The 24,722-nt window shown below is 43.9% G+C and overlaps 1 protein-coding gene across 5 annotated transcripts in view; it reads right to left on the bottom strand.

Moving 5' to 3' along the window:
• The window catches only part of HHAT (hedgehog acyltransferase), a 357,081-nt gene extending 332,751 nt beyond the window's left edge, over window positions 1-24,330 (bottom strand). For 2 of the 5 annotated variants that reach the window (XM_012506700.2, XM_003273027.2), the window contains exons 1-2: window positions 23,478-23,629; window positions 2,916-3,049 (exon numbers count right to left, since the gene is read on the bottom strand). In XM_012506700.2, the coding sequence (XP_012362154.2) occupies window positions 2,916-2,939 (24 nt within the window). In that variant the 5' untranslated portion in view covers window positions 2,940-3,049; window positions 23,478-23,629. Of the gene's footprint in view, window positions 1-2,915; window positions 3,050-23,477; window positions 23,657-24,199 lie in introns of those variants that run through there. The other 3 variants (XM_003273028.2, XM_012506702.2, XM_003273026.2) reach the window with 3 other exon arrangements.
• Window positions 24,331-24,722: the final 392 nt, after the last annotated feature.

Genomic DNA, 24,722 nt, shown 5'->3' on the forward strand with positions numbered 1-24,722 from the left:
AAGAGAAACTCCAGAGGTGGCTGCCCTCAGACTCTTCCTCTACATGCTGTTCCACCTGTAAAAAGTTGCAGTCTTTCCTCCCCTTCAATCTGGACTGGCCCTGTGATTTGCTTTGACCAATAAATGAGGCAGAAGTGACCTGTATAACTTCCCAGGCTGCACGTGCAATAGCTGGAACCCAGCTGCCCTGTTATAAATGTAAGAAATGTAAGCCACATGAAGCCATTTAGAGAGGACCATAGTACTCCACTTGACAGTCCCTAGCTGAGCTCTCAGCTGAAAGCCAGCACCAACTGCCAGCCATGTGAGTGAGCTACCCTGGATGAGTGGGCCCAGTCAAGCCACCAGATGACTGCAGCCTCAGCTGACAATACATGAAACAGGAGAAATGCCAGCTGAGTCCAGTCCAGGTATATTAAAGTCAAAATCTCACAGAACACAAAAATCATGTAATCCAACACATCAACAGGCTAAAGAAGAATAAACTGATCAAGAGATGCAGAAAGAACACTTGACAAAATTCAACATCCATTGTGTTGGTTAGCGCTATGTGTCAACTTGACCAGGCCAAAGAGTGCCCAGATTAAACACTATTTCTAGGTGTCTGTGAGGGTGTTTCTTGATGAGATAAGCATTTGAATCAGATACAGTAGGTTGCCCTCTTTAATGCGGGTGGGCACCATCCAATCCATTGAGGGTCTAAATAGAACAAAAGGAGGAGGAAGGACGAATTCACTCTTATTTCTGGCTACTGCTTGAGCTAGAGCATCTCGGCTCATCTTCTCCTGCCCTCAGACTGGGATTTACATCATAAGCTAATCCAGTTCTTAGGCCTTTGGACTTGAACTGAATTGCACCACTGGCTTTCACAGGTCTACAGCTTGCAGACAGAAGATCATGGAACTTCTCAGCCTCTTTAATTGTGTGGGCCAATTCCTTGTAATAAATTTCCTTTTATATCTACATGTAGCCTGTTGATTCTATTTCCCTGGAGAACCCTAACTAATACAGTCATTCATAACAAAAGCTCTCAGGAAACTAGGAACAGAGGGGAACTTCCTTAACTAGATAAAAGGCATCCATAAAAAAACCCACAGCTAACGTCATACTTAATGGTGAGAAACTAGAAGTTTCCCCAGTTAAATTAGGAATAAGGCAATGATATTCCCTCTCATCTCTTTTTCAACATTGTACTGGAAACCCTAATTAATGCAATACAATAACAACAAAAAAGAAAAGGTATATAAGATTGAGAAGGAAGAAATAAAATCATCTTTGCAGACGCCATGATTACCTACGTAGAAAATCTGAAAGAACTGACAGAAAAACTCCTGGAATTAATAAGCAATAATAACAACACTGCTATACCAAAGTCAATTGCTTTCCTATATATCAGCAATGAAATAAGTAGAATTTGAAATTTAAAACAGTATCATTTACATTGTCACCCAAAAAATGAAATACTCAGCTATAAATCTAAGAAAATATGTATAAGATCTATATCAGGAAAACAATACAACTCTCATGAAAGAAATCAAAGAACTAAATAAATGGAGAGATAGTCCATGTTCATGGATAGGAAGACTCAATATTGTCAAGATGTCAGTTCTTCCCAACTTAATCTATAGATTCAATGCAACCACAACGAAAATCTTAGCAAATTCCATTGTCTGACTGTACCACAGCTTATTAATCCATTTGCCTGCTTAATGACATCTTGATTGCTTCCAATTTTTAGCAATTATGAATAAAGCTGCTATAAACATCTTTATTTTATGGCTAAAGTTATTTTGTAGATATCAACAAATTGACTCTAAAGTTTATACAGACAGGCAAAAGACCCAGAATAGACAACACAAATAACAGAAGACTCCTATCCAACTTTCAGACTTACTGTAAAGCTACAGTAATCAAGACATTATGATATTGGTGTAAGAACAGACACCTCCCATTTTGAATATACTTTATTTTTTAAAAGTAGTTTTAAAGCCAGGCATGGTGGTGCACTCCTGCAGTCCCAGCTGCAGGGTGCAGTGGCTCATGCCTGTAATCCCAGCACTTTGGGAGGCTGAGGCAGGAGGATCACCTGAGGTCAGGAGTTTGAGACCAGCCTGGCCAACATGGTGAAACCACGTCTCTACTAAAAATACAAAACTTAGCCGGGCATGGTGGTGGGCACCTGAAATCTCAGCTACTCAGGAGGCTGAGGTAGGACAATTGCTTGAATCCAGGAGGCAGAGCTTGCAGTGAGCCGAGATTGTGCCATTGCACTCTAGCCTGGGCGACAAGAGCGAAACTAGGTCTCAAAAAAAAAAAAAAAAAAAATAGTTTTAGGTAGCACATAGCCACCAAACTAAAGATTATTTCCCAGCCTCCCAGCTGTGCCCATGGGACTCAGTGCTGGCCAATTGGGTGTGAGCAGGAGTGACTAGTGCTCCTTGCCAAACTGCCGCTAAAATAAAGGAGGGCCCCCATTCCCCTTCCTTTGGGCTGGAATGTGACCTGATGATGATTTATCTCCAACACTCAGACAAAGGCAACACACTAAAAATGACAGAACAAGAAGACAAAATGAGCCCAGGTCTAATATGTCTGAGAGGAGTAATGACGAAAGAGAAATTTAAGAGTTTACTTTGAATTCTGAATGCAAATCCCCTCCATGGCCTTCAATAGCCTTTGAATCAAACCCACCAATTATAGAAGACAAGCCACAGCATCACCTAAAAGACCTAGGATTAGGGTAGAAAACTTAACGGACTCAGGTCACTGATTCAAACCATCCAAGACAGGGGGAAGCAAATAAAGGCCCACATCATCTTGACAGTATTGGATCATCTTGAATCTTCCACCTCTGCTCCTCTTTTTGACAGGAGTTTCCTTGTTTGATATGAGGTCTGAAAAGCTTGGGGCCTTACCTCTGGAGACTTTGTAAACTTCATAGAAGGAATAGAAGTGGAAGCCTAGTGAGGCAAGTAGGTAAAGTGCCAGTTCCCATCGGGGCAGCATGGCTCCTTGGCACGAAGGTTCCCGATGCCTACGCTGAGAGTTTCTGAGAAACAGAGACAAAACATTAAGCCATGAACATGACACTAGAGAACAGCATCTAAACATCAATTCAGTTAGTTCACACTCCCGGAGACCCATCACTATTCAAGGTGATACAGATACAACCCCAATCAAGCTTCCTCCTCCCTGTGACCTTACTCCATCCTGCATCCAAGACACACACACACACGCATACATATACCAGACACGTGCATCCTGCCTGTCAAAGGGGTCAGGTCTTTTCCTAGGAGTTCCCACAGCCTCCCATCATAGTATACATCAGGCAGTTCTCTACCCATCGCATAATATACCTGTCTCTTCCATGGAGTGGACCCTCAGATAGCAGGGACCATGATCTCTGACTCACCAGCCCCTGGCACAGTGCCTGGGATGTAGCAAGAAGGGACTACCAGGTGCTCTGTGAATAATAAATGGCTTCAAAAAGTCTGAAAAGCACAAACAGTATCCAAACCTCTAAATCAACAGGTTCACCATCCTTGTTGTCCCTTTCAAGTATCATACTATAGGCCAGGCATGGTGGCTCATGCCTGTAATCCCAACAATTTGGGAGGCCAAGATGGGAGGATCACTTGAGGCCAGGAGTTCAAGACCAGCCTGGGCAACATAGCCAGATCCCCTCTCTAAAAGTAATAATAAAATAAAAACTTAAAATCAGCTGGGCATGGTGGCACACACCTGTTACCCCATCACTTTGGGAGGCCAAGGCAGGTGGATCACTTGGGGCCAGGAGTTCGAGACCAGCCTGGCCAACACAGCAAAACCCATCTCCACTAAAAATAAAAGAATTAGCCAGGCATGGTGGCGCTTGCCTGTAATCCCAGCTACTCAGGAGGCTGAGGCAGGAGAATTGCTTGAATCCAAGAGGTTGAGGCTGCAGTGAACCGAGATTGTCTCACTGCACTCCAACCTGGGTGACAGAGTGAGACCTTGCCCTCAAAAAATATATATAAGAAATCAAGTGCCATCCTGTAGTTGATTATCATAATGGAATACTATAAACCTGTCTGTCTGCCATGCATCTATGCACTTTATTTATGTATTTTTGGAGACAGGGTCTATGTTGCCCAGGCTGATCTTGATTTCCTGGCCTCAAGTGATCCTCCCACCTCAGCTTCCTGAGTAGCTGGGTTTATAGGCACAAGCCACTGTGCCAGGCCTCATCTGTACATTTCTTAAAGGGCAGTTAATGACATAACCACAGGCATCTGTGACAGACACTGCTTGTTACCCACCACCCCTCACTACCCCTTTTCAGAATTCAGTCTCTCTTCTTACACGTCAATTAAAATTTCCTCTGGACACCAACACTATACTGTAGCTAAGTGTGGACATCTGAATAGCTCCATTCAAAAGGGTGCGAGTGAAGGGACATGGCTGTGGCCATCTCTTTCTTTCCCTCCCTTTCCTGTTGAACAGAATTGGAACAGCCTCTGTGGATGAAGAGGTGAAAGCCACATGGACAAGACAGAGGCCTCTCAGTCCCCAAATCCGCGTACCACCCCCAAGCCCCAAAGTGCCCCAGACTACTTAGATCTAGACTGTTACAAGAAAGAGAAATGCATTTCTAGGTTGTTTAAGCCTCTCCTACTCTAGATCTCTCCATCATGGCAGCCATGACTATATTCTAAGTAATAGAGAAGGTATGGGAAAGTTATGTCCTAAAATTCGGCAAATTAAATTATTCCAAATGTTCCAAGTAACAAGGAGTTCACTAAATTTAAACCCATTTATGGCCTTTACTGCTTTACTTAAACCTCTCAAGTATGTCTCATTGTGGATGCCAAAATAAGAGCAAAACTTTAAGTAGCATCCCCCCACCAACCCCACCAACTATTTCTAACATGTGACAGTAATGCCAAAACCCAGAATTCACACATTATCTCATTTTGTTTTCACAACAGCCTGGTGAAGTAGGTGGAAGTGGAACAGGGGAGGTAGGCATTTTATAGATGACAAATGTGATGAGGTCACAGAGCCAGAAATAACTAAGCCAGAGCAAAAAAAGCAAATACTGCATGATTTCACTTATATGTGAAATCTAAAAAAAGTCAAACGCACAGAAGTGGTGGTTGCCAGGGGCTCGAGGAGAAGGCAGGAAGATGTTAAAAGATGTTGGACAGGATGAATAAATTCTAAGGATCTATTATACAGCATGGCGATTATAGTTAACAATAATGTATTATATTCTTGAAAAGTGCTAAGAGTAGATCTTAAATGTTCTCACCATAAAATGATAAGCAGGTAAGGTGATGGGTATGTTAATTGCCTTGATTTAATCATCTCACAATGTATAGCTAGACATCACATTGTACACCATAAATATGTACAATTTTTGTCTAAATAAATGAGTAAACAAATAAGTAAACAACTGATCCAAGGCTCCAAGCCAAGTCTTTGGACCCAGGCCCCTGCCCCTCCACTCTGCCATGGCCAATCCCACTAATGCCAGTGTACAGTTACTCAGACTTAGAGCCTGGCTTAGAATCTGCCGCACACACAAACTCCCTTCTTCAGGCCACTGAGAGACAGAGCAGGAAGGGAAATAAACTTCAGCCTTGATAAACCACGATTTCAGAAATAAGCAGTCTTGCACCCAGAGTGCCCCATTTCATTACCTAAAAGTCACCCAGAAAGTTTGGTCTGGACTTTTCCTGCAACCTAAGAGATCAGAAGCAATCAATCATGCTTTAAAACACAAGCCTAAGCCCTAGTATTTCAACAACACTTTCTCAAGTTCCTATTTTTCAGAACTACTTCTAGCTTTATCCATTTCTACTCACAATTTATTTTTAAATACTTTCATCTTTAGAATAACAAGACTCCTTTCTGGAACTTTTCAGGAATTTGGTAGTCTTCCCTTTGGTGGGAAGGTAATTTTAACTTCTTGGTTATAATTTAATGTCTCGCCTGTCAAAAGATGTTGGTATTACATCGGATGACCTCTTTGCCTCATGAAGAATCTGATTAGCAAAAAGCTGATCTCCTAAATGGGTGACAAATTTGAACACAAATGATCTTGTGGACTGAATGAAAGTTTTAGAAGGCCTGCCATTAGATGCTTTTCAGGGACATTCTATCTGAGACAATCCTCCTGCATTAAGGATTTAATCTTCAGGGAACTAGAAAATTCAGTTTAATAATTTTTCATTTTGGTGCTGCTTTTTTTTCTTCTTCTTCCTGGAGACAGGGTCTTGCTCTGTTGCCCAAGCAGGAGTGCAGTGGCATGATCTCAGCTCGCTGCAGTCTCAACTTCCCAGGCTCAAGCAATTCTCCTGCCTCAGCCTCCTAAGTAGCTGGGATTACAGGCATGCACCACAATGCCAGGCTAGTTTGTTGTTGTTGTTGCCCAGGTTGGTCTCAAACTCCTGAGCTCAGGAGATCTGCCCACCGTGGCCTCCCAAAGTGCTGGGATTACAGGTGTGAGCCACTGCACCCAGCTTAGTGCTGCTCTTAGCTGGATTGTACAGTGAGTCCTTATTGGACATCACCAGTAGGGTCTTGAAAATTGTAACTTTAAACAAAACAATGCATAATGCTACTAATTTTACCATAGGCTAATTGATATAAGCAAAAAGTAAGTTCCTACTGCATATTTCTGGTCACAAAAACATCAAACATCTAAATAAAGACCAAAACACTTCTAATAGTAAACACTGAAATAAACATGAGCTATACATACACTTAAAGATTAATAAGCACAGGTAAGATCATTATTTACCCAAGTATGATGAATCAGCAAGTGATGGCAGTTGTAGTGGTAGTGGGTTAAACCAAGGAATAAAATGTTTGCAAAGCAAAAATTATAAGGAGCACCTCCTGCCACCATGCAGTTCAAAACATTTACAATTAGGGTAGGCTCACTGAGCGCTTTCATACCACATTTTTTTTGTCGTGCATTTGTATGATTATCATAGACTTTACAAATTTTTATTAATTTGTATTCATTCATTCATTTTCCACCCCACTTGTTCCAATTTAGGGTCTCTGGTAGCTGGAGCCCATTCCAGCAGCTCAGGATGCAAGGCAGGAACCAGCCCTGGACAGGATGCCATCCCAGCGCAGAACCCACTCATACTCACACCCCACACTCATTACCAAACACAGGTTCAGCTGCTCACCACTTGCAAAACAAATTAGCAAGATAGAGGTATGGTAGAAAGAAAGTGACTTTATTACAGACCAAAGCTAGCAATGGGGAAGACGGTCTATACTCTTGCCTTAATGGAACCACTTCAAATTTCCAAGCAAAGTGCAAAGGTTTAAGAAGGGGAAGCAAGTTGTGGCATGGGGTGAGGCAGTGCAGGCCGGCATGACTTGTTCTGATGACTCGTCTTGAATTGTTGCTCCATCTTGTGAACGGGCTGGCAACATCTGGGGCTCAGCTGGGTTGTAAATTAACTGTAGCCTCGAAGCCATCTCCTGGTAGGGGAGATTTTCACAGGTGCCTGTACTGTTTCAAGGTCTAGTCTCTGAACCTCGACTTCAGGCTGAAGGAGCCCTAAAGGCCCTACTGAAAGCAGATAACAGTGGCCCCAAAGGCTCCCCAAAATGGGAGGCAATTGCAGGGATTCCTAGGAATGTCTGGCTTTTGTTGAATTTGAATTCCAAATTTGGGGTTGATGTCTAAGCCACTTTATGAGGCCTTTAAAAGGGACTGGATTCAGAGCCCCCTGCCTTGGACAGATGAACACCAACAGGCATTCGATGCCATCACAGAAAAACTTAATAGGGTACTTGGTTACACTCACACACTGGGACCATTTAGACACGCCAGTTCACCTAATGGGGACAGCTGTGGGATGTGGGAGGAAACCGCGTACCCAGAGAAAACCCCTGCAGACATTGCGAGAATGTGCCAACTCCACAGACAGTGGCCCCAGCAGAAACTCCATTTTCTTCTACTCAGTGGTATAAGGAAACAATAACATAGTTTCAACAATGCTCTATGTTTTGTAGATATATACACAAAGATACATAGTAACTAGCGGCAAAACAGCAGATAACTAAGCAGTGAAACTAGCTGTCCCCTCACCCCCAAAATTTAGGGATTGAACCAAATAGTCTCCACCTGACAGCACAGTGATACATTCTGGCACCAAACCCACCTGTGGGGTTTGGGGAGGAGGGGTGGGCGGGTGCAGGGAGGGTCCCAGGCTCTGTCATTTATTGGTTGAGGAACTTGGGTAGATAACAGCCTCCCAGATGTTTTCTCATAGGGTTGTTGAAGAGGTTAAATGTAAAATGCTTAGCCCAGGGCCTGGCAGTGAATAAGCACTCAACAAACATTAGCAGTTACTAGTTAGTGAATTTCATTCACGAGGAGCCTACCTAGCCCTGAACCTGATATTCTCCTGAATCAAAGAAATCTGGCTGACCTTCCTGGGGTGTGCCCATCCTACCTGCATATGGACCTCTTTCAGGAGGTTGGCATCCCCAGGGATTTCATTAATGTCTCATTCCTCTTCTGACGCCCAATCCAAAGCCACCCTGGACAGCAAGCCAAGTATCACCAGGGGCCACCTGCAAGCTTTCAGGCCGGTGCCTCTTCCTCACCACCTATCTCTCTGTTACTCCCAGGGGAATGATAGGCAGTACTTTCCACTTTCATTTTCACCTCTCCATTACACGAATGCCACCTCGAAACACCACCACCACACACTCACCCATCCTCCTTAACAGACCTGTCTTCCTCACACCTCTCTTTTCAATTCTTGCCTGTCGCTGACTGCCATGGTTACTATTTGAGACCGTCATTAGGAGACTAAACGAAAGAGGATGAAGGCAGAAATGAAAACTCAAAACAGAAGTAACTATCTTAAAAGAAGAGGCCAGGGGAAGAAGAAGAGAGCTCCCTGCTTCTAGCGAGCAAAGGCAGCAACCTCGAGCTTCTACAGCCCTTTGTTTTTATTGGGTAGAAAGAGCAGGGAGGAGGTGGTAATGATTGGTCAGCTGCTTGATTGATCACAGGTTCACGTTATTGCTAACAGGCTTCAGAGTTGCCTAATCACAAGAAACACTGTGCCTGGGTTGTGACTGCCCCCAGCATTCCTTCTGAGAGGCAGACACAGTTTGTCAGTTTGCCAACAACCTGCTTTCATGAGAAAGTTTGCTGTTTACTCATACAGCCTCTAGTGGTATGCTGAGTTGATTACGACCCTCATTCTTTCGGCCTTCAACACTTGCCCCTTATCTCAGGAAAATTATTTCCCTACTTTGTTTTCCCTATTTCAGCTGTGCAGCCAGAAAGTAAATCAGAGTAGACATGTCTTAAGGGATTTATGACACGATGTAAAAGAAAAGGAAAACTGTATATTTGGGAATATAACTGGAACCTGTTTAAAACGTCCAGGCCCTTAGAGGTTCCCAAAAACTCTCTCAGAAAATTATCAAGTTCCCATTTCTCATGCTCTAAACAAGCATGTCCCTCTTTAGGCAGAGCTATCAGGCTGAAATCAAGGAGGTTCTTACTCAAATGTGTAAGTGATGTTTCTTTTCTGTTTTCATGCAGTCAGTCCTGCACCAACATTATCTATCAGCTAAGTGGGTAGCTGTGAGATAGCCTAGAAAAGTCATCACCACTTCCTGCATCGTTTCTATAGAAAACAGCCAATTTATAGGGACACAGCCTGTGTTTAAGTAGCAGTCTACCTGATTAATCTACAAAAACGGGACTGCACTATAGACATGTAAGAGTGAAGGAGGGTTGTAGGGATGTGTGATGGTGAGATGTGTCTAAGAACACTTCCCCAGTGTGGGAATACTGGTCAGAACTGTAAAGAAGAGAAAGTGTGGATGGTTCAGGGAAGGGAGAACAGGAGCCAAGTGGTAAGGAGTCTTAAAACATATGATTTCATGTTTAAATTTTATTTCCTGCAGAAACCTCAGGCTTGCAAGCCAGTACATAAAATTATTCGAATGAAGCTCTACAAAGCAGCCCCTTGATGCTGTGGTAGACCCAAGAGGCAGGGAGGTTGATGATTTAGGCACTTAGTGAAAGTGGAGAGAGTGCTGGAACCAAGCCACACAGATGGGGAAAAATTAAGTGGTCCCTGGCATCAAACTAGTCCAGAAGTTGGTAGGGGGAAAAAAGAGGAAGATGAAGAAGATAAAACAGCAACTCCAAAGCTTTAAGACAACAGGATCTTGAAGCTAAATGTTGTTGAAAAGAGTGAGAATTTTGAGGCAAGTGAGGACAAAGTGATAGAACATGCATTTAATACTAGACGTTAAAGGAAATCATAGCAAAGTTTTCTCTGGAATCAGAGGGAAGGAATTCAGACTGGAGTAATAGGGAGCTTTCTCCACCTCCAAATTGGGTACAAACACCCAGAAGTTGAATATTTCAAAAAATATATTTATCTGGGAATTATAGAACTCAAGAGGGCCACAGAATAAAATCTTAGCCGTAAAATGGCAAGAATCTCTCAGCTAACAGAACTTTTTCTATACTGGAGCTACTTACATTTGCATTTACTTTGGGATTTAACACCCCACCCGCTTTCAAAGATGCCATCTACTCTGATCCTCTCAGGAGGGCTAAGTTTTTAGGTCTCTTTCAGGAATCAGAATCCTGCTCAGGAAGAAGCAGCGATCTGCCCACGGACAGAGAAGCCAGCAATGGAGCAAAAATTAGAACCAAAATTCCCAACCCCCGCTGTCATACAGGCAGAAATCCTGTACCTTGATCTTGGAAGAAAAGTACAGCGCACCTTGCCAAAGCCTGAAACATACATAAACATAACGGCTGCAAGATGCTTTTCCCCCAGCAACTTCCAACACCATTTCAAAAGTACTTTAGCTTTACTTCTGATGCAGGCAACTAATGGATTCCAACACTTCCATTTTAAATTTTTTCTGCTTTTAAATCTTGATATCAAGCACTAAGGGGGCTATAACCCAATACTCACATGCACCAGAGGACTTTAACAAGACAGCTCTCATAACTAAGCTAACAATCCCTCCATACCAGCATCACCATCATCACTTCTACTGACTCACTGCTTAATGTCCTAAATGAAGATTTCCCTCTACTGAGTTTTCTTATGCTTCAGTAATAGCTGTACTATAACAAGCACTATTTACAGATTTCCTGTGCTGAAAGGCACTTTACAAGTATTATCTCACTTAATCTTCATAACAAACCTTTGAGGTTGGTGCGTCTGATAACCTCACTTAACACAAGAGGAAACCAAGACCCAGAAAGGATAAGAAACCTGCCCTAAATCACACAGCTGGTAAGCGGCAAAGCTTAGATTCAAACCCACTAAGTCTAACTCCAGAGCCTTCCCTCGGCCACCTCGCTATTCTTACAGAGTGTACTGGATTCATTTTTTCCAAAATCTATAATGAAATCAATCCATTAGGTAAGCTAGAAGGTAATATAAGTGGTCTAAATGTAATAGATTTTTAAACGTTATGCATAACATTAGACACTCTCTATGATAAAAAAATTTAAATCAATGAAATGCAATCAAAATACACATCAAACATCTAACTCACGTATATTCCTTCAAAGATTTACTGAAAAAAGGCAAACTAAACCAAACCGATTTACCTTGGAAATAAGAGGGGAAAGTTAGCAGTTACGCAGAGATAAGAGTAAAATCGAAATAGCTCTAAATTTAGGAACAAATGAGCACTCTGGAAACCACAAGTAATAAAAGTGAAAGAAGCACATGCCCACTGAAATGACAATGGCTTTAAAGAAAATGAAATAGTAGTGCCATATTCTAGCATATTCAAAAAAGTGGTATGAGACTTTTGCCTTTTCCAGGGTCCAATTTTCATGAAACTGAACCCCATTTTGTAGACTCTAAATTACATGATTTTCTCCAAGAAAACCACCAAGTCCAGATTCCCATATCACAATTCTCTCCAAACCCCACTTGAGTCTTTTTTTTTTTTTCTGAGACAGAGTCTTGCTCTGTCCCCCAGGCCGAAGTGTGCTGCCCCACTAATTTTTGTGTTTTTAGTAGAGACTGGGTTTTGCCATGTTGCCCAGGCTGGTCTTGAACTCCTGGCCTCGAGTGATCCTCCCGCCTCAGCCTCCCAAACTGCTGGAATTACTGGCATGAGCCACTGTGCCCCGTCCCCATTTAAGAGTCTTACAAAGACTTATTCTTCGACCCACATAATACTAAGAGGAAACACTTCTCCAAACCCAGAAAGCTTTCACCAACACAGAAGAATGACTAGATAGACTGGAAGAGGTGCACTGGAGTGGGGAGAAAAGTCTAATTACAGAATACTTTAAAATATATACCCACTACTTCCACATCCACACCAACATATTATGTCTCAGTTATGTATTGCTGTATAAGAAACCATCACAACATGTGGTGCCTTAGAACAATGAACATTTATTCTTTTTAAGGATTTTGTGGGATGACAGTCTGGACAGTTCTGTTCATGTCCCTCCTGGGGTCACTCATGTGACTTTTGTCATCCCACAACTCCACTGGGGCTGGAGGGGGCCACGATGACCTCATGCACATGTCTGGCATTTGGCGCCAGCTCACACAAGTCACCTCCCTTCTCCTCCAGGCCAGGGCTCCTCCTCTGGTAGGCTAGACTTGGCTTTTTCACAGCAGTGGGGCTTCAGGGTTCCAAAAGAACAGAAGCAAGAGGTGCAACATCCCTTAAGGACCAGGCTCCAGAGTTCACAGAACACTTTATTGGTCAAAGCAAGTCCAAAGACCAGCCCGGATTCAAGGAGGAGGAGAAAACAGACCATACTTCTTTATGGGAGGAGCAGCAAGGGTACCTTAGAAAGGGGTGGGGACACATCTAGCATACCAGGTATATTATAAATAGTTACTAATCAATAAAATCTGGAAAATTAGTTGAAACGCTACCTTTCACAATGGATCTTTATTACATAAAATGTCACAAAGGTTGTTCCCTGCCTTCTTACATATGTAATGAAAAAAAATTATGTTCCCAAATCAGAATTTCAAAATCAGTGGGGTCTCTGTTGCCATTTGGTCTCATCTCCAGCCAGTTTGGGAATTCCTTTTATAACAGCCTACTTGACCATTTCCAGTAACATTACAAGGCAGAGAAACTCTGTTCCTAAGCAGTTCTTGCTTTTGTTGTTGTTTTTGTTTTGAGACAGGGTCCCACTCTGTCACCCAGGCTGGAATGCAGTGGCATGATCATAGCTCACTGCAGCTCCAAACAGCTCTAACTCCTGGGCTCAAGTGATCCTCCTGCCTCAGCCTCCCAGGTGCACACCACTATGCCTGGCTAGCAGTTCTGATTGTTGTGTTTCCCTTGAAATCTACCCCTGTATTTCTAAAAAATACAGATTTCTAAAAAATACAGGGGTGGATTTCTTCTGTCACCAGTCCTCTTCTACCTTCTGGAACTAAAGGCATGGAGACAGCATAGTCTGATATGGTTTCAGGGGCGGCTCTGGAGTCAGAATGCCAAAGATTGAATTCCAGCTTTGCTGCTTCATGGTTGTGTGACCTAGGACAAGGTGCATAACCTCTCTAAGCCTCAATTTCCTTATCTGTAAAACACAGTAATAGCGAACCTCAGAAGACTGATATGAGGATTAAGTGAATTTATAAAATGACAAAACAGTGCCTTAGGCATAGTAAACTCTGAAATGCTTATGTTTGTTGTTTTTAATGCTATTACTATTATTGAGTATGCTTAAAAAGGCTTTTTTATTCTTTCCAATAATACTGCTTCAAATGTTTAAAGATAATTAATGCCATCTACTCCATCCAAACCCTCTTCCAGACCAACATCTGGGATTCCTTCAACCATTCCTTCAATGACTTGGTTCCAGGTTCCTTTTTGAAACAAGGTCTCACTCTCTGTTGTTCAGGCTGGAATGCAGTGGCACAATCTTGGCTCACTGCAGCCTCAACTTCCCGGGCTCAAGCAATCCTTCCATCTCAGCCTCCCGAGTAGCTGGGACTGTAGACAAGAGCCACCACACCCTTTTCTTTTTTTTGAGAAATGGGGGTGGTCTCACTATGTTGCCCAGGCTGGTCTCGAACTCTTGGGCTCAAGTGATTTTCCCACCTACGCCTTCCAAAGTGCTGGGATTACAAGCGTGAGCCACCAGGCCTGTCCCCAGATCCTCTGCCTTTCTGTCAGTTGTCTCTGTGTAGGACCTTTACCTAAAACTGAACCCAAAGCTCCAGTTGTGTCAGTGAGAGGAGGACAAGACCATCACTTTTCTTTCAGAAACTGCACTCAAATAATGAAATCTTAGACCCATGTCTTCATTCAACAAATACAAATGAACTTCTACTGACAACCAGGAACTGTGCTCTTTGTGAAGACAAAATATAAGGATCCCCTCTGTGGGGTCCACCAAAGATGGGTCCCCTAGAAGTGTCCATGTCCTGATCCCTGGAACCGTGAATATGTTGCCTTACACAGCAAAAGGGATTTTGCCAATGTGATTAAGGATTTTTTGATTGAGAGATTAGCCTGGATTATCTGGGTGGGCCCAAAGTAATCACAAAGTTCCTTACAGGAGGGAGGCGGAAGGGTCAGAGACAGAGAGGAAATGTGAGGTGATGATGGAGGCAGAGGTTAGAGTGGTATGCTTGGAAGATGGAGGAAGGGCTCCCGGATGAAGGAATCTAAGAGGCATCTAGAGGCTGGAAAAGGCAAGACAACAAAAAGATTCTTCCCTAGAACCTCCAGAACAAATGAACCCTGCTGACCCATTTTGGACTTCTGACATAAGGTAACAAATGTGTGTTGTTTTAAGCCACTGATTTTGTGTTAATTTAGTACAGGTCCAATAGGAAACTCATATGCCATCCCTGCCCTCAGTTAGTTCATGGCCTTATGGGAGGAAAGTGTCTAACTGAAAGGATTTATAGAAAACAGATTGTTTTTTAATCCAGTGGTCATAAACTTTTAAAATAAATTGGAAGAAAAGTTTTTTAATCCAGTGGTCATAAACTTTCAAAACTTAAATTGGAAGAAAATTCAATCTGAAAACAAAAATTTCTACTTAATACTCCCTTAGCTTTTTTAATTTCCCCCCACACTGATATCAATCTTATAATCAAACATAACTCTAAGTCTTTTTATATGAAATTCCCTTAAGCCAGATCTCTGCCATTAAAGATTGGCAAAAGGGAGTCAATTATATAAGTCCCTAATTCAAAAAAAAAGCTACTGATGTGATATTGCATTCTTTCCCCTGAAAATTCTCAACCTATTTTAAGCTTTTTTAATCAGCAAGGCTCGTGCCCACCACATCTTACACTTCCCAGCCTGGGAGCATCAGAACAAACCTAACTTTTTACAAGATTTTAAGTAAACTTTATTAAAATATACTTAAATGAAGAAAAAACCTTAAGGCTTCCTTTTTCTTATTATTTTTTTCTTAAACAGGGTCTCACTCTGTCACCCAGACTGCAGTGCATGGCATGATCATAGCTCATTGCAGCCTCAAATTCCTGGGCTCAAGAGATCCTCCTGCCTTAGCTTCAGGAGTAGCTGGGATTGCAGGCTCGTATCACCACACCCTGCTAATTTTTTAGTCTTGTTTTGTTTAGAGACAGGATCTTGCTATGTTGGCCAGGCTGATCTCAAACTCCTGGCCTCAAGGGATCCTCCCTCCTCAGCCTCCCAAAGTGCTGGGATTACAGGAATGAGCCATCATGCCCAGCCCTTAGGGCTTTCAAGAAGTGGAAAGCCTTATGTAATTACCAAGTAATTGTCACTGAGATAAAAACTGCATGCCAGGCCAGAGGCAGTGGCTCACATCTGTAATTCTAGCGCTTTGAGAGGAGGAGATGGGCAGACTGCTTGAGCCTAGGGGTTCAAGACCGGCCTGGGCAACATGGTAAGACCCCATCTCTAAAAAAAAAAAAAAAAAAAAATTAGCCAGGCATGGTGGTGCATGCCTGTAGTCCCAGCTACTCAGGTGGGCTGCGGTGACAGGATCGCTTGAGCCCAGGTCAGGGAGGTTGCAGTGAGCTGAGATCACACCACTGCACTCCAGCCTGGGTGACAGAGTGAGATCCTGTCTCCAAAAAACAAAAGAATGCCTCAGAAGCCCCTTCTGCCCTTTCCTAGTCACTAACTCCATCAAAGATGACCACTAGCCTAACCTCTACCATCATGGTTTATTTAGTTGTCTGGTTTTGAACTTCACATCAATGGAATCACATTGCATTGACTCTTTTACATCTATCTTGGTTTTGCTCAGCTTTGTGTCACAAGATTCATCCATGTTGTTATGTGAGGCAATAATTTGTTCATTCTTATTACTGTACCAATTAGCGCTTTTTGTGGCCTATTCAAAAAACCTTGACCCTAGGTCATAAAGATACTTTACTTTGCTTTCTTCCAGGTGCTTTGTTTTAGCGTTCACATTTAGGTGTATGTTGTTATCTTGATTAATTTTTGTATATGAGATGAGGTACATGATCTAGATTCGTTCTGTCCATGTGGATAGTCAATCGACCCAGCGTCATTTACTGAGAAGACCATCTTCTCTCCACTGCCCTGCAGTGTTGCCTCTGTCATAAATCAAAAGACCACAGATGTATAAGCCTGTTTATGGATTCTCTACTCAGTTCCATAATCTGTGTAGCTTTATGCAATACCACACTGACATGACTACATATTGATCTAGTAGCTTAGGTCCTCCAATTTTGCTCTTAAGACTGTCTAGAGGCCGGGCGCGGTGGCTCAAGCCTGTAATCCCAGCACTTCGGGAGGCCGAGGCGGGCGGATCACGAGGTCAGGAGATCGAGACCATCCTGGCTAACACAGTGAAACCCCGTCTCTACTAAAAATACAAAAAATTAGCCGGGTGTGTTGGCGGGCGCCTGTAGTCCCAGCTACTCGGGAGGCTGAGGCAGGAGAATGGCATGAACCCGGGAGGCGGAGCTTGTAGTGAGCCGAGATCGTGCCACTGCACTCCAGCCTGGGGCACAGAGCAAGACTCCGTCTCAAAAAAAAAAAAAAAAAAAAAAAAAAAAAAAAGACTGTCTAGAATTTCCAAATAGATTTTACAATCAGCTTATCACCTATTTTTGAAGAAAACAATTTGCCAGGATTTTGATTGGGATTGGCCCTAATCTATAGATTTGCAGAGCAATACCGTACCCTCTGTTATTTTAAATCTAATTTCTCTCAATGCTCCAGCTTGCAAAGAGTTTTTTTTGTTTTTTTTTTTTTTAATCATGAATGGGTGCTGAATTGTATCAAATGCTTTTTCTCCTTTACTTCATGTATGGTGTTAAATTGCATTTGTTGACTTTTGTAGTGTTAGCCAAAGTTTACATTCCTGAAATAAATCCGACTTGGTCATGATTTATTATCCTTTTTATAGATTGCTAGATTTGACTTACCATATTTAAGACTTACGTGTCTGTATGAGCATTTGGCCTATAATTTTCTTGTAATATCCTTATCAATTTTTAGTAACAAGATTGTGCTGGCCTCATAAATGCAACCGGAACGTGGTTCCCCTTTAATTTTCTTAAATGTTTGGAAGTTTCACTAGTAAAGCCATCTGGGCCTGAAAATTTTGCTATGGAAAGGTTTTCAACTACAAATTCAATGTCTTTGGTAGGTATAGGACTACTCATTTTTTCTAGTTTTTGTCTCTTTGGTAATACATTTTATTGGAAAAACTTGTCAATTTCATCTAAATTTTCAAATGTATTACCATGAAATTGTTCATAACATCTTAAGAGCTTCTGTCTGTGGGATATGTGATAGTAGTTCATTTTTCTTCCCTGACACTAATAACATCATCTACCACTAAGGTTCATTTCTATTTGCCAAAAAAAAAAAAAAAAAAAAAAAAGGTAGGGTGTATACACTACATGACATACATCCACTATTTCAGGAATATTCTCCAACCATATTACCTACAGAAGGAGCAGGGCAGGTAGATTATATAAATAATCCAGCAATCCCCTCTCAAAAGCTTTCATCAAACAGAAACAACTGTGAACCTGGGCTAAGGGGAACACTAACTGAAGGAGGAGGAAACTGCTATCAGTAATGCACTAACAGGCCAGGTGTGGTGGCTGATGCCTGTAATCCCACCACTTTGGGAGGCTGACGTGGGCAGATCACTTGAGCCCAGGAGTTTGAGACCAGCCTGGGCAACATGGCGAAATCCCTTCTCTACTAAAAATACAAAATTTAGCCAGGAATGGTGTTGCATGCCAGTAGTCCCAGCTGCTCAGCAGGCTGAGGTGGGAGCCTGAGAAGTTGAGGCTGCAGTGAGCTGTGATCCAGCCTGGGAAACAGAGCAAGACCCTTTCTCAAAAAAAAAAAAAAAAAAAAAAAAAAAAAAAAAAGTGATACACTAAGGTGGCCAGCAAGTACTTAGATGAAAAACAACCACGAAGTAGGGTTGTATGTAACCCAGGATCCCCAGCCCTCCACTCCCAAGGTGTCCATAGAGAGAATTCAGGGGGACATGAGCTCAAATATCTTTTTCATGAATTTCTGGCTGAAAATTAGCATTTCATTGGATTATAGATGTGGACAACGAATCACAGTAGTAAGAGCAGTTCCAGCCAGATGTAATGGCTCACACCTGTAATTCCAGCACTTTGGGAAGCCGAGGTGGGCAGATCACTTCAGGCCAGGAGTTCAAGACCAGCCTGGCCAACATGGCGAAACCCTGTCTCTACTAAAACTACAAAATTAGCCAGGCACGGTGGTGAACATCTGTAATCCCAGCTACTGGGGTGGGTGAGGCATGAGAATTGCTTGAACTCGGGAGGTGAAGGTTGCAGTGAGCCGAGCTCATGCCACTGCACTCCATCCTGTGTGACACAGTGAGACGCTGTCTCAAAAAAAAAAAAAAAATCATAGTAGAAAGAGCAGCTCTGATGACTGTCACCAATATAAGTCAGATACTTTCATACTACTGTGTAGCTTTTGAAAATACTACAAAATACCATTTACATGGGCATCACTACTTTGAAATTACAGGAGTTACTTGCTACTGCACTGAATTTTGTTACTTACTGCATTAATAAAGTACATATACTCATACATTTGGAGCTTTTTTAGTTTTTTCATTTTATTTTTATTGTTTAAGAGACAGGGTCTCACTCTGTCATGCAGGCTAGAGTGCAGTGGCCTGATCATAGCTCACTGCAGCCTTGACCTCCTGGGCTCAAGTGATCCTTCCTCCTCAGCCTCCCAAGTAGTTGGGACTACAAGTGATGCCAGCACTGGGGAGTGGCTGCAAATACAAATTAGCATTCACAGAGAGGTTTGACTATACAGAAACCATAATAAATCAATTGCTTGCAGACTCATAACAAAATCCTATCAGTGAGTGTCAAGTAACAAGTAGCTTAATGCTGCCTGGTGGCAGGCTTTATGGTGGCAAGTGAGTTGACGTACTTCCATTGTACAGCTGCATCTGCGGGCAGGCTTTAAGTCAGAATCCGACACTTATTTTAGTCCACTCATGGCCCACCCATTATTTACCACTTCCAGGTGTGCCTGTTTCCTGCACTGCACATTTGTCTCAGTCACAGTTTTGGTAAGCCCACAAGCTAACCCTAGCCAAAATGAGTAAAAAACAAACATCACTGGTAAGCTTCTTTGAAAAGGGGGAAAGACCCAATGATGAGACAGAAGACTCTAAGACTGCCAACAAAAAGAAAGCTGCATTTACATTCTCCAAGCCCACTTTGTATAATACGTGGCTACTGGCTATCCAATGAAGCCATGAAACCTTCAAAACTGCTTCACTACACGGAGACCAAGCACCCTGCATTAAAAGACAAGCCTTTGGAGTTTTTCAAAAGAAAAAACATAAGCACAAATAACAGAAGCAATTATTGAAGGCTACCATTTCATCAAATGTGTCTGCAATGAGAGTATCATTCTTAGTGGCTAACCATATTACTAAAGCTAAGAAGCCCTTTACTATTGGTGAAGAGTTCATCCTGCCTCCTTCTAAGGACATTTGTTCTGAACTTTTAGGAGAGGCTGCAGTTCAAAAGGTGGCATGTGTTCTTCTCTAGCAGCATAACTAGGTGAATTGAAACAGCAGAGGACATTGCAGCACAATTGTTAGAGAGGATTAATGAGTCACCGCGGTACGCAATCCGGGTTGACTAGTCTACCAGTGTTGACAAGGCAACAATGCTTGTTTTTATGTGATACAGTTTTCAGGAGGATATACATGAGGATGTTAGGTGCATAAGGATATGTCACTTGCACTTTTGTTGCTAACCAACACCACAGCTGCACAACTATTCAAGTCTTTGAATGATTACCTATCAGAAAAACCAAATTGGTCATTTTGGGTAGTATGTGCTTGGGCAAAGTGACTGCTACGACTGGTTTCACTACTCAGGTCAAAGAGATCACTTCTGAATGTGAGTCTATGCACTGTGACATCCATAGAGAAGTGTTGGCTAGCCAAAAAATGTCACCTGAACTTAACATTTTGCAGGATGTGATTAAAATTATCAACCACATTAAAGTACATGCCCTTAACTCACATCTGTTCACGCAGCTCTGTGAGATGGACATAGAGCACACACATCTTTTATACACAGAAGTGGTATGGCTTTCTAAAGATAGATCACTGGCCGGAGTTTGAGTTATAAGGGCCACTCCAGAGATTTCTTCTAGAAAAATAGTCACCACTGGCAGCACATTTCACAGAAGGGGTTGCAAAACTTGCTTACTTGCTTACCTCCTCAACAAACTCCATCTGTCCCTTCAGGGGAGAACTGTGTTCAAGTCAGCAGATAAGTGGCTGCACTCAAAACCAAACTGGAATTATTGCGGCGACAAGTGAACACTGGGATTTCTGACAGGTTTCAAACATTAGCAGAGATTTTGAAAGAGACTAAGCCAGGGCCTTCTCTCTCCCAGCTGGTGCATGATCACCTATGTCAGCTTTCAAAAGAGTTTGAGCATTACTTGCCAACTACAAAAGACCCCCGAACTGGGAAGGATCCTAGACCCATTTGTGAATAAGCCACGTGAATTGACTTTGTCTATGCTAGAAGGGGACCAACTGCTTGAGATGGCAAATGACGGGGCCCTAGAAGTATGTTTGAGACAACTTCAAATATCCATACATTCCGGATTAAAGTCAAGACAAAATATCCTGAAATTGCCACAAAAGCACCAAAAAGCCTGCTTCCGTTTCAAACATCCTATCTTTGTGAAGCAGGGTCTTCTGCAGTGACAGCAACCAAAATGAGACTATGAAGTAGACTGGACATAAGCAAACACACTTTGGGTGTCAATGTCTACCAACGCCTCTAGATGGGACTGCCTAGTTACAGGAAAACAAGCTCGGGGGTCCCACTGATTCCACTCTACGGTGAGTTGTATTCATTATATATTACAATGTAATAATCATAGAAATAAAGTCCACAATAAATGTAATGCAGGTGGGGCATGGTGATTTACACCTGTAATCCCAGCACTTTGGGAGGCCAAGGAGAGGATGGCTTGAGCTCAGGAGTTCGAGCTCAGGAATTTGAGACCAGCCTGGTTGACATGGTGAAATCTTGTCTCTACTAAAAATACAAAAGTTAGCCAGATGTGGTGTCGCACTCCTGTAAGCTACTCTGGAGGCTGAGGCACGAGAATCGCTTGATTCTGGGAGGTGGAGGTTGCAGTGAGCCGGTATTGTGCCACTGCACTCCAGCCTGGGTGACCTAGCGAGACTCTGTCTCAAAACAAGTAAATAAAATAAATGTAACGTGCTTGAATTATCCCAAAACCATCCCCCTCCCCCAGTCCATGAAAAAATTATTTTCCGTGAAACCGGTCCTTGGTGCCAAAAAGGCTGGGGACCACTGCTTTAGGGAACACTTCCCCCTGGGCCAGGTCCTGAGCTGGAAGCAGCGGGTGCAGGTAAGGCCCATGCTCGCAAGTTCCTGATGCTACCTACAGAGCTCCCACCAACATCTGGCCACCCACAAAAATGGCTGCTCCCTCCAGAGAATTGACTTTCACCCTAAGTTCATCCATCTAACCTACTTCCAAGGAGGGGGCAAAGCAAACAGTAGATAAAGCACAGGCGTTGATCCAAAAGAGGAGTCCAAAACCCGGCCCTGACATGTACTAGTTTGTGGCTTTGGCTCCCCTCCAAGGCTTTCTCTATCCCACTGTGAAGAGAGATAACAACACTTATCTTTCCCAGTTACTGTCAGGTTTAGAAACAATGTATCTAAAGCACCTAACAAGCACATAGTCTCCTTAAATTAACATTAATTGAATCTCTCAGGTCAGAGCTGTCCTTATCAAACACTTGATCACAATTAGGGACTGACTGGCAACGACAAAGGAGGGAGAAAAATCACAGGGAAAATGGAACATGAGGAATGGAAGGGGGAAAAAATCATTCCTCAAAGTCTCCTTCAATGAACTACCGCCTCTTCAATGAAGCCTTCCCTCTCCTCTCCTTGCGTTCCCAAAGCACTTAATCACATTGAAATAGGTCCTTAGCTTTGAGAATGAATGAGATGCCAGGCGCGGTGGCTCACGCCTGTAATCCCAGCACTTTGGGAGGCCGAGGCGGACAGATCACCTGAGGTCAGGAAATCGAGACCAGCCTGGCCAACATGGTGAGACCCCCGTCTCTACTAAAAATACAAAATCAGCGGGGCGTGGTGGCGCATGCCTGTAATCCCAGCTATTCAGGAGGCAAGGCTGGAGAATCGCTTGAAACCGGGATGCTGAGGTTGCAGTGAGCTGAGATTGTGCCATTGCACTCCAGCCTGGGCGACCAGAGCGAAACTCCGCCTCAAAAACACAAACAACAACAAAAACAGAGAGAAGCAATGTCTCACTCCCACATAATGCAAACCTCTGAGGATGCCAAATGCCCTAGCCCTACAACCCTGATTCAAGAGCAATGTACACAGGTAGCAGCACATTTCTTAACACCAATGCTACCCGTAAAGTACCTCTGGTGAGGATTAGGGGGAGGGTTTTTCCGCATAAAGACCTGCCACCTGAAGGTTAGACTCGGAACAGAGGAAGGAAACTGAGTCCTGAAGATAGAACGCAAAGGAAGTCTCTAACTTTAGAGTCCCTGGAGTCACAGCAGGCAGGCAGGCGCACCGCCGATACTACCAAGAGGACCAGAGTTCGCAACTCCCCGCAGCAGTGCCGGAAGCTGGGGACGAAGCCAAGGAGAGAGGACGCGGGCAGGGCCGTGCGCGGACTTGTCCCGGCGCCTAGATCCCCGCCTTTGCCCGGGCGCACTGACGCGCGGCCCCCGCCGCTTTTGTCTCCTTCGCCCGACCGGGAACTTCCTCTGTCCCGCCCTCGGGCGCGCACACGGGAACTGGGTAGGAAACGGAAAGCGTTTTGTGCATTTTTTTTTTTTTTTTAACAGAGTAAACTGACGCAGAAAATTCAGCATCTAACCTCCCCAGGACCCCCTACGGTCACCAGTTACCAACCTCCGGGCTGTCCCGGGCGGCGGCGACGGCAACGTTCACGCGCGCCGCGAGTTCCCAACACCCCTCTTTCGGCACTTCCGAGTCCCAGCGACATCGGCGGCGGCTGCGGGCTTCCCCGGGACGCCACCCTCTTTCCCCCGGAGCTGCCCTTTGGAGGAACAGCCCAGCGCGCGTCCTCCGAGCACGCCCCTGCCACCGTGCCCGCGCGCCCTCCGCGCCCGGACTCGGGAACCCGCGGCGCTCCCGGGGCGGTGGCGAGCAGGCCGTGCTGCTGCAGGGGGACAGGCCAGAGCGCGGCCTGCCTTTCTGAACTGCATTTGCCCCGCCGGCGGCCCGGGGCCACTAGCCCCGCTCACCCCTTGGCTGTTGGTTCCCACTGACCCTGGCGTGCATATCTCTCCCCCACCCGTGTGTTCATTGCAGGTCTGGGGCTGCCTGCAAGTTAATTGCAGAGTGGAAGTCACCTGAAACTCGAGGTGGGCCGTCATTCCAACACCAGTGGTCCCCACCTACGTTTTGTAGGCGAAAGGAGGTAGTTCGGTGCGGTGGAAAGAGGGCGGGCTTTGCAGCCCTGGCAGCCTCGAGGGCTTTACTATGTGAACTTAGCCCCTGCGAGGCTCCCTGTACACCCCTGTAAAACAGAAGTAAACTTCCCTGCTTTTCTTTGTAAATTAGAGTGAAGATCAAATAGAATAAACTTTATGAAATGTAAAGCAACTTACAGAGACCACTACTGCAAAATGGGTACGAAGATTTTGATTGCGTTGTCAAAAGGGTGGAAGATCTGGAGATGCGCCAACCGGGTATAATTGGGACGATGTTGCTGCTCGGAGGCCTCCAAGCCTGAGCCAAGAGACAGGCTTGCCAGAGTTCTCCAGACTTATCTCAGCAGAATCACCTGGCTCTCGTTAAAACCTCGGGCTTCTGGATCCCTCCCCAAACCAAATGAATCAGACTGTCCATGGCAGGGGCGTCTCAGGTGGTTCTATGATAAGGTGAAGGTGGATAACTCTGCCCTAGGCAGCAGGGAAACGCGGAAGCCTGTGCTCTCAGAAATTTCATCTAGCAGTCATTGTAATGGTCGAGAGGATTATTTTAACGATTGTAGAATTCTCCAGGAAACCAGAGTATGAACTTTCCAAGAGTCGGAGATATCTTTTCTTTCTGCTCCCCCCCAACCCACTCACCCCAAAACCTAGTGCTGGATGGTGTTCAGTAAGCAGGTGTTAGTAAACTAGCCCCAAA

This window comes from Nomascus leucogenys, chromosome 5 (genome assembly GCF_006542625.1).
Source record: "Nomascus leucogenys isolate Asia chromosome 5, Asia_NLE_v1, whole genome shotgun sequence".
NCBI lineage: Eukaryota > Metazoa > Chordata > Mammalia > Primates > Hylobatidae > Nomascus > Nomascus leucogenys.